General features: G+C 40.0%; 1 protein-coding gene across 1 annotated transcript; it reads right to left on the bottom strand.

Moving 5' to 3' along the window:
• Nucleotides 1-432: 432 nt before the first annotated feature.
• LOC113563209 (ATP-binding cassette sub-family B member 6, mitochondrial-like) lies at nt 433-10,990 on the bottom strand. The gene is made up of 10 exons (XM_026974555.1): nt 10,880-10,990; nt 9,814-10,317; nt 9,409-9,608; nt 9,119-9,281; nt 1,932-2,146; nt 1,705-1,851; nt 1,378-1,601; nt 959-1,239; nt 744-844; nt 433-651 (listed from the first exon to the last, which is right to left on the bottom strand). Exons 2-10 carry the CDS (start codon nt 10,123-10,125, stop codon nt 585-587), a joined length of 1,710 nt encoding a protein of 569 aa, XP_026830356.1. The 5' UTR covers nt 10,126-10,317; nt 10,880-10,990; the 3' UTR covers nt 433-584.
• Between the last annotated feature and the right edge of the window lie 8 nt (nt 10,991-10,998).

The raw sequence follows: 10,998 nt of genomic DNA, 5'->3' as shown, positions 1-10,998 counted from the left end.
GCACTATCTCGGGCGCCTTCAGTAGCGTACGCGCGATCGCCACGCGTTGCTTCTCACCGCCGCTGAGCCTCAGCCCCCTCTCGCCGACCTGCGTCTCGTAGCCGTTTGGAAACGTGAGAATCCGATCGTGGATATCCGCGTGCTTCGCCGCGGCGATTATATCCGCCTCCGGTGCGTCGATGCGGCCGTACTGGATGTTGTATTTTATCGTGTTGTTGAACAAGACCGTGTCCTGCGGCACGACGCCTGCGGTGGAAAGATTTCCAGAATAAGTATTGACCCGAGCAAGTGCTAGATCGAAGAATTACCTATGGCGTTTCTTAGCGACTCCTGCTTCACAGTCTTCACGTTCTGCCCGTCGATCAAGATCTCGCCTTGCTCCACGTCGTAGAAGCGAAACAGCAGTCGCATTATGGTGCTCTTTCCGGCGCCGGACGGGCCGACCAGCGCGATCGTCGTGCCCGGGGGTGCAGTAAAGTTGATGTTTTTGAGCACGATCCTCTCGGGGGTGTAGCCGAACGACACGTTCACGAATTCCACCTGGCCACGCTTGACATCCAGTTTACCGGCTCCCGGTGCGTCTATCACCTCCTGGTCTTCCCTGAGCAGCTCGAACATGTTCTCCATGTCGACGAAATTCTTTGAATGGCCCTTCGGACAAATAAATTTGTCGTTCGAAGCTCAGGAAATTAATTAATCGGCGATGCAAATAAGTCGTCGCGAAACAATTCGCTCTACGTTACCTGTAATATGTCCCGAACCAATTCAGCGGCACGTAAAGTTGCGTTATGTAACTGGCGAACAAGACGTAGTCGCCGACCGTCAAGCCTTGATGGGTAACGACCTACGAGAAAATCGATCATGCTCTCGTTGATAGAATATTTAGGATATAATATGGAGTCTAATGTAAAATCGATCATCGCGAGATTATTTTCGGAGAGTTATTTCCGAGGCTAACCATGTGTAAGCATAGTAAAGATCCAGAGAGTAGACCGGCGGATACTATTACGTTCTGCAGTGTATTCAGTATGTTTAGCGTCACCATCGACTTCCATTCTTGCACTTGGTAATCCAATATCGCTTCTCGTAGCACTCGACCTCGTAAGCTTCGCGCGCCGTAATATTTCACCGTTTCGAAATTCAGCAGACTGTCGACGCTGCGTGCCTTCTGAGCATTGTCGGCGAGGTTCATGCGCCTCTGGAACTTCGTGCGCCACTCCGTAACCAAGATCGTCGCAGCTGCATCAACGAAACATTAATCATAATAAGCATAATCAATGCAATGATATGAAAGAGCTAACAAAAAAATTATCAATTTTCAATCACTGTGAGAGCTGGTCGCCGTTACCTTTGACGATAATTCGAACATAATCTTACCAATATAAAACACCATCGTTGTGAGAACGATGAGACCGAACCACTTGTTAAATACGCTAACGAAAAATAGAACGGCCACAAGAATGTCAACGATTGTTGGTACAATCGAGAAAAGAATATAATTCAGCAGATTGTCGATCGAGTCCGTGCCGCGATCCATGACCCTCAACACCTCGCCAGTCTTTCTTCCGAGGTGCCAACGTAAACTCAGCCCGTGTAAATGCCTAAAATAGAAATAAAATTCTTGATTGTCTCGTTTGTGGCAAAATGGCAACGACAGGTTTCCCAACGCCATCTTCGGAAGTAAATCATACGAAATCAGCCCACCTGAATAATTCCACCTCAACCTCACGAGTGGTGTACTGCTGGATGCGTATCCAAAGGAAGGATCTCAGATTATTCAGCAGACCCATGCCCCCTGTACCGCCCCCTTGCAGGAATTTGAACGCCACGTATATCAATACCAGATCCCATCTGCAAGAAGAAATTGCCATAAACTCGCTTCGTTCATAAATAAATATTGGAGGGTTCGGTTACATCGAATTCCTATGCACCTAAATTGTATGTTAGTGATACTCGCGACACTGTCCACGATCATTTTATTGTAAATCGGTACGTAAAGATTTATCGCACGTCCAGCTATCAGCAGCATGAAGCAAAATATCACCCTCAGTTGAAGCAGAAAGTCCGACTTTGGCCACAGGAATGGCGCCAACACTCTAATCTTATACCACAGATTTGCCCACGTGGAAGTGTTGTCATCCGGTCTCTGCACATATCATTAACGCTTTGTCAATGATACATATACTACAGGGTGTCCCGGGTTTTAACCGACAAACTGCGGGAGCATATTCTACTAGTGGAGATAAGAAAAAATTCCTATATCGAGTTTGCTTAGAAATGCTTTATTACAAAGTTATAAACCAATATTGAAAAGAAATATGAGATAAGTAACAACGGAACATAGGGTAGAATTTGCAAGGTCGAAGATGTTTATGTCATGTGCCCATTTGCAATTACGTAATTTGGGTTCATTTCGACCTATGAATGAACATGATGATGTTCGTTCAGCTCTAAGACACCGACGACGCTCGGAAAGAATCTTAAATCTTTTTGATAATACTCCTACACAAAGTGTTCGACGTGCTTCGGCTCAACTGCAGATATCACGAAACGCTATTTCGAGAACATTGCGTGCTGATGACAGATTCGCATATCATTACACACCTGTACAAGAATGACTTCCAATCGATCATCAGAAACGAGTCGAATTTTGTAACTGGTATGTGAATGCAGTAGAAAGGGACAATCTTTCCTCATCAATGATATTATGGACAGATGAAGCGACCTTTACGAGACGAGGCATATTCAATTCTCATAATAGCCATGTATGGGCTCATAATAATCCACGTACTACCAGACGAAGAAACTTTCAACACGAATTTCGATGTAATGTTTGGATGGGTATGCTTCATGACCGGCTTATTGGTCCGTTCTTTTTACCTGACCGATTGAACGGAGAATCTTTTCGAAGATTCCTATCAAACGATTTACCAATTTTGATGGAAAATGTGCCACTGCAGTTTCGCCAAAACAGCTGGATACAGTTAGACGGTTGCCCATCGCACTACGCTAGACAAGTTAGAAACTGGTTAGACGAACATTGTGCTCATAGGTGGATTGGTCGAGGAGGACCGGTTTTCTGGCCTCCAAGATCGCCCGATTTAACGCCTCTTGATTTTTATTTATGGGCAACTTTAAAAAATAAAGTTTACAGTACAGAAGTAATCTCGCTTGAAGATTTAAAGCAACGAATTACTACTAGTGGAAATAAGAAAAAATTCCTATATCGAGTTTGCTTAGAAATGCTTTATTACAAAGTTATAAACCAATATTCAAAAGAAATATGAGATAAGTAACAACGGAACATAGGGTAGAATTTGCAAGGTCGAAGATGTTTATGTCATGTGCCCATTTGCAATTACGTAATTTGGGTTCATTTCGACCTATGAATGAACATGATGTTCGTTCAGCTCTAAGACACCGACGACGCTCGGAAAGAATCTTAAATCTTTTTGATAATACTCCTACACAAAGTGTTCGACGTGCTTCGGCTCAACTGCAGATATCACGAAACACTATTTCGAGAACATTGCGTGCTGATGACAGATTCGCATATCATTACACGCCTGTACAAGAATGACTTCCAATCGATCATCAGAAACGAGTCGAATTTTGTAACTGGTATGTGAATGCGGTAGAAAGGGACAATCTTTCCTCATCAATGATACTATGGACAGATGAAGCGACCTTTACAAGACGAGGCATATTCAATTCTCATAATAGCCATGTATGGGCTCATAATAATCCACGTACTACCAGACGAAGAAACTTTCAACACGAATTTCGATGTAATGTTTGGATGGGTATGCTTCATGACCGGCTTATTGGTCCGTTCTTTTTACCTGACCGATTGAACGGAGAATCTTTTCGAAGATTCCTATCAAACGATTTACCAATTTTGATGGAAAATGTGCCACTGCAGTTTCGCCAAAACAGCTGGATACAGTTAGACGGTTGCCCATCGCACTACGCTAGACAAGTTAGAAACTGGTTAGACGAACATTGTGCTCATAGGTGGATTGGTCGAGGAGGACCGGTTTTCTGGCCTCCAAGATCGCCCGATTTAACGCCTCTTGATTTTTATTTATGGGCAACTTTAAAAAATAAAGTTTAAGGTACAGAAGTAATCTCGCTTGAAGATTTAAAGCAACGAATTACTACTAGTGGAAATAAGAAAAAATTCTTATATCGAGTTTGCTTAGAAATGCTTTATTACAAAGTTATAAACCAATATTGAAAAGAAATATGAGATAAGTAACAACGGAACATAGTGTAGAATTTGGAAGGTCGAAGATGTTATGTTATGTGTATTCACATGTATTCATGTTCACTATGTCGAAACGATTCAGTACGATTGTTACTTTCGCAACAGTAGCCGTTAGATTTCAATCGTCGTGTGAACTAACAATTACTATCAGAATGCCAAAAGTGTTTTCAAATGAGGAATACACCGATATTCATTTCGTGTACGGATTCTGTGACGGAAATGCACGAGCTGCCGTACGAGAGTATCAACGTAGATTTCCTAACAGGAGAGTACCAGATAGTTCTGTGTTTAGTAATACCCATTTGCAATTACGTAATTTGGGTTCATTTCGACCTATGAATGAACATGATGATGTTCGTTCAGCTCTAAGACACCGACGACGCTCGGAAAGAATCTTAAATCTTTTTGATAATACTCCTACACAAAGTGTTCGACGTGCTTCGGCTCAACTGCAGATATCACGAAACGCTATTTCGAGAACATTGCGTGCTGATGACAGATTCGCATATCATTACACACCTGTACAAGAATGACTTCCAATCGATCATCAGAAACGAGTCGAATTTTGTAACTGGTATGTGAATGCGGTAGAAAGGGACAATCTTTCCTCATCAATGATATTATGGACAGATGAAGCGACCTTTACGAGACGAGGCATATTCAATTCTCATAATAGCCATGTATGGGCTCATAATAATCCACGTACTACCAGACGAAGAAACTTTCAACACGAATTTCGATGTAATGTTTGGATGGGTATGCTTCATGACCGGCTTATTGGTCCGTTCTTTTTACCTGACCGATTGAACGGAGAATCTTTTCGAAGATTCCTATCAAACGATTTACCAATTTTGATGGAAAATGTGCCACTGCAGTTTCGCCAAAACAGCTGGATACAGTTAGACGGTTGTCCATCGCACTACGCTAGACAAGTTAGAAACTGGTTAGACGAACATTGTGCTCATAGGTGGATTGGTCGAGGAGGACCGGTTTTCTGGCCTCCAAGATCGCCCGATTTAACGCCTCTTGATTTTTATTTATGGGCAACTTTAAAAAATAAAGTTTACAGTACAGAAGTAATCTCGCTTGAAGATTTAAAGCAACGAATTACTACTAGTGGAGATAAGAAAAAATTCCTATATCGAGTTTGCTTAGAAATGCTTTATTACAAAGTTATAAACCAATATTGAAAAGAAATATGAGATAAGTAACAACGGAACATAGTGTAGAATTTGGAAGGTCGAAGATGTTATGTTATGTGTATTCACATGTATTCATGTTCACTATGTTGAAACGATTCAGTACGATTGTTACTTTCGCAACAGTAGCCGTTAGATTTCAATCGTCGTGTGAACTAGCAATTACTATCAGAATGCCAAAAGTGTTTTCAAATGAGGAATACACCGATATTCATTTCGTGTACGGATTCTGTGACGGAAATGCACGAGCTGCCGTACGAGAGTATCAACGTAGATTTCCTAACAGGAGAGTACCAGATAGTTCTGTGTTTAGTAATACCCATTTGCAATTACGTAATTTGGGTTCATTTCGACCTATGAATGAACATGATGATGTTCGTTCAGCTCTAAGACACCGACGACGCTCGGAAAGAATCTTAAATCTTTTTGATAATACTCCTACACAAAGTGTTCGACGTGCTTCGGCTCAACTGCAGATATCACGAAACGCTATTTCGAGAACATTGCGTGCTGATGACAGATTCGCATATCATTACACACCTGTACAAGAATGACTTCCAATCGATCATCAGAAACGAGTCGAATTTTGTAACTGGTATGTGAATGCAGTAGAAAGGGACAATCTTTCCTCATCAATGATACTATGGACAGATGAAGCGACCTTTACAAGACGAGGCATATTCAATTCTCATAATAGCCATGTATGGGCTCATAATAATCCACGTACTACCAGACGAAGAAACTTTCAACACGAATTTCGATGTAATGTTTGGATGGGTATGCTTCATGACCGGCTTATTGGTCCGTTCTTTTTACCTGACCGATTGAACGGAGAATCTTTTCGAAGATTCCTATCAAACGATTTACCAATTTTGATGGAAAATGTGCCACTGCAGTTTCGCCAAAACAGCTGGATACAGTTAGACGGTTGTCCATCGCACTACGCTAGACAAGTTAGAAACTGGTTAGACGAACATTGTGCTCATAGGTGGATTGGTCGAGGAGGACCGGTTTTCTGGCCTCCAAGATCGCCCGATTTAACGCCTCTTGATTTTTATTTATGGGCAACTTTAAAAAATAAAGTTTACAGTACAGAAGTAATCTCGCTTGAAGATTTAAAGCAACGAATTACTACTAGTGGAAATAAGAAAAAATTCTTATATCGAGTTTCCTTAGAAATGCTTTATTACAAAGTTATAAACCAATATTGAAAAGAAATATGAGATAAGTAACAACGGAACATAGTGTAGAATTTGGAAGGTCGAAGATGTTATGTTATGTGTATTCACATGTATTCATGTTCACTATGTTGAAACGATTCAGTACGATTGTTACTTTCGCAACAGTAGCCGTTAGATTTCAATCGTCGTGTGAACTAGCAATTACTATCAGAATGCCAAAAGTGTTTTCAAATGAGGAATACACCGATATTCATTTCGTGTACGGATTCTGTGACGGAAATGCACGAGCTGCCGTACGAGAGTATCAACGTAGATTTCCTAACAGGAGAGTACCAGATAGTTCTGTGTTTAGTAATACCCATTTGCAATTACGTAATTTGGGTTCATTTCGACCTATGAATGAACATGATGATGTTCGTTCAGCTCTAAGACACCGACGACGCTCGGAAAGAATCTTAAATCTTTTTGATAATACTCCTACACAAAGTGTTCGACGTGCTTCGGCTCAACTGCAGATATCACGAAACGCTATTTCGAGAACATTGCGTGCTGATGACAGATTCGCATATCATTACACACCTGTACAAGAATGACTTCCAATCGATCATCAGAAACGAGTCGAATTTTGTAACTGGTATGTGAATGCAGTAGAAAGGGACAATCTTTCCTCATCAATGATATTATGGACAGATGAAGCGACCTTTACGAGACGAGGCATATTCAATTCTCATAATAGCCATGTATGGGCTCATAATAATCCACGTACTACCAGACGAAGAAACTTTCAACACGAATTTCGATGTAATGTTTGGACGGGTATGCTTCATGACCGGCTTATTGGTCCGTTCTTTTTACCTGACCGATTGAACGGAGAATCTTTTCGAAGATTCCTATCAAACGATTTACCAATTTTGATGGAAAATGTGCCACTGCAGTTTCGCCAAAACAGCTGGATACAGTTAGACGGTTGCCCATCGCACTACGCTAGACAAGTTAGAAACTGGTTAGACGAACATTGTGCTCATAGGTGGATTGGTCGAGGAGGACCGGTTTTCTGGCCTCCAAGATCGCCCGATTTAACGCCTCTTGATTTTTATTTATGGGGAACTTTAAAAAATAAAGTTTACAGTACAGAAGTAATCTCGCTTGAAGATTTAAAGCAACGAATTACTACTAGTGGAAATAAGAAAAAATTCTTATATCGAGTTTGCTTAGAAATGCTTTATTACAAAGTTATAAACCAATGTTGAAAAGAAATATGAGATAAGTAACAACGGAACATAGTGTAGAATTTGCAAGGTCGAAGATGTTTATGTCATGTGCCCATTTGCAATTACGTAATTTGGGTTCATTTCGACCTATGAATGAACATGATGATGTTCGTTCAGCTCTAAGACACCGACGACGCTCGGAAAGAATCTTAAATCTTTTTGATAATACTCCTACACAAAGTGTTCGACGTGCTTCGGCTCAACTGCAGATATCACGAAACGCTATTTCGAGAACATTGCGTGCTGATGACAGATTCGCATATCATTACACACCTGTACAAGAATGACTTCCAATCGATCATCAGAAACGAGTCGAATTTTGTAACTGGTATGTGAATGCAGTAGAAAGGGACAATCTTTCCTCATCAATGATACTATGGACAGATGAAGCGACCTTTACGAGACGAGGCATATTCAATTCTCATAATAGCCATGTATGGGCTCATAATAATCCACGTACTACCAGACGAAGAAACTTTCAACACGAATTTCGATGTAATGTTTGGACGGGTATGCTTCATGACCGGCTTATTGGTCCGTTCTTTTTACCTGACCGATTGAACGGAGAATCTTTTCGAAGATTCCTATCAAACGATTTACCAATTTTGATGGAAAATGTGCCACTGCAGTTTCGCCAAAACAGCTGGATACAGTTAGACGGTTGTCCATCGCACTACGCTAGACAAGTTAGAAACTGGTTAGACGAACATTGTGCTCATAGGTGGATTGGTCGAGGAGGACCGGTTTTCTGGCCTCCAAGATCGCCCGATTTAACGCCTCTTGATTTTTATTTATGGGCAACTTTAAAAAATAAAGTTTACAGTACAGAAGTAATCTCGCTTGAAGATTTAAAGCAACGAATTACTAATTCAGTTACTGAGACGCAACAAAATTTTCAGGAATGTCGTACCGTAACAAATTCTGTACTACGTCGATGTCTAGCTTGTATCGATGTGCAAGGACAACATTTAGAAATGCGTCACTAAATCATTGCGTAGATAATTTTTATTTTTGTGAAAAAATCCGTTGTTACTTATCTCATATTTCTTTTCAATATTGGTTTATAACTTTGTAATAAAGCATTTCTAAGCAAACTCGATATAAGAATTTTCTTATTTCCACTAGTAGAATATGCTCCCGCAGTTTGTCGGCTAAAACCCGGGACACCCTGTATAAATTAAACAGTCACGTGTAACTTACCCTTTGATAGTATCGCGATTGCATACTTGAGCCGTCGTTGAGCGAACGATAATCAGAATCGAACCTACCGGCAATGCCAGGAGCGCGTAGGCCCAGAGCAAAAATCAACAGATTACTAACGTAACGTAAAACAAATAGGGCCATCTCAATCTGGTCCGTCAGACTGGAAAAAAAGATATTAAATTTTAATGTAATGATTTTGTAGCAAGATCTTGAATAGATTCATCCTCTACACGCTACAAATGTCTGGCCACATGCAAAATAATTTCTCTCTCTCAACACGGACTTACGAATTCAGGTGAAACCACCATTCGAGTTTTCCGATATTGATAAAGACAATATTTTCACCGACAAACGCCAAGGTCCAAAAGCCAAGCAACACCAATCCATGTCCGTGCGGCGGTACGCTCGGCAACAATTTGTGTCTTTCGACTTTTAATATATAGACCGAGTACGGATAAATAATTACTGTTGACACCGTCATCAGTATCTGGAATAGTAAGAATAAAAATCGTGAAAAATAATTATTATCTATAAGCTCGATTATATTTGACACTTTCTCTGACTTTCAAGTATAAGCAAATAAATTCTTTTCCTAATATTTAATATTAAACAATTCTGGAACAGGTATCATACAAATAAATTTAAATATCATAAAAGAAATGAGCTATGTGGAAATCTTATGTAAATCTTACCATGTATCCATAGACCATTCCATCATCCATGATTGTGGCTTGCAGTATTATTCTTAATAAACTCAAGAAGGGAACAAAATATAACACAAACTTTTGTAGATTGTACAACTTGCTCTTCGGTAAGGTATTCTCGTCAATTTCCGTCCCATACTTGCGATACATCCACAATTGGATGGATCCGAATACAATCAGGTACAAAGAGACAACCGCGGTACAGATAGTGTCCATAAAACACTTAGACACGCCATGGTCCACCCAAATGTCGTTAAAAGTTATATTCGGTGGACAGTAGCTCATTATTTTTGCATCCATATTTATTGATAAAGTTAATCGATTAAATAGCTGGCTTAATGTATATCACAATACTGTATCATGTTAATATTCCTCTTATCTCTTATAGGTCCAGTTTCTATATCAAAGCTTGATAACAATGATTGATAATCTATAGCTTGATAATCATCAAAGTCCACTAATAAATACACATAAGAGTTACATAACTATAATCTGAAACATAAAGATAATAATCATTATTATGTCATTGTTCAATAACGTTCATCCTTACTAACTTTCACAGTATTTTATTCATTTTATCTTCCATCAGCATCAGTTTATTATATATTGAGGTTAACTTTTAATTAAATTATTAATGTCCTAACGTCTATGTTACTGACGTTTAACTGCGCGCTGTATAGCATCTTGTTAAAAATACTTTCTTTATCTACTAATCACGGTGTGAAGTAGCGTAAAAATCCAAACCTTTTACACGTACGTTGTACATGTTTTGCAACGCGTTACGGCATTAGGGTCGCGCTGAATAATGTACGTGAAGTAAATGCAATTACAACTGACCACGAAACGAAATACGATAAACTAGAAATTTCGAAAAGTCTTCTGCGATTTCTTATAACGTGATAACGTTGCTAGGTAAACTAAAACACGATTGACCAGTTGACCACATCGAGAATCTCGATTCGAGATCACTGACGATGCTGATGGTAGTACACGCTTTTTCGTCTTTCAATGTTAGTGACACGTGAAATATTTATTCTCATTGAAAGGCACGTACTAACTTGCGCAGGTCGATCTTCTATTCGTGCAATTGCACTCCACATAGGCGTCCGAAAAATTGTACCGTCATCCTGAACTCGTACGTGTAATGTGTAAACTGCACTAACAGCAGATTCC

Source organism: Ooceraea biroi, chromosome 13 (genome assembly GCF_003672135.1).
Source record: "Ooceraea biroi isolate clonal line C1 chromosome 13, Obir_v5.4, whole genome shotgun sequence".
NCBI lineage: Eukaryota > Metazoa > Arthropoda > Insecta > Hymenoptera > Formicidae > Ooceraea > Ooceraea biroi.
This window is presented reverse-complemented; position numbering and strand designations above follow the sequence as displayed.

Bases quoted from the DNA above. Each gene is read 5' to 3' on its own strand.
- LOC113563209 (XM_026974555.1), bottom strand. From the start codon at position 10,125: ATGGATGCAAAAATAATGAGCTACTGTCCACCGAATATAACTTTTAAC. The intron at 9,282-9,408 runs GTAAGTCCGTGT...CTTTTTTTCCAG, and splicing joins TGGTGGTTTCACCTGAATTC to TCTGACGGACCAGATTGAGA. The intron at 652-743 runs GTAACGTAGAGC...ATTTGTCCGAAG, and splicing joins TGGTTCGGGACATATTACAG to GGCCATTCAAAGAATTTCGT.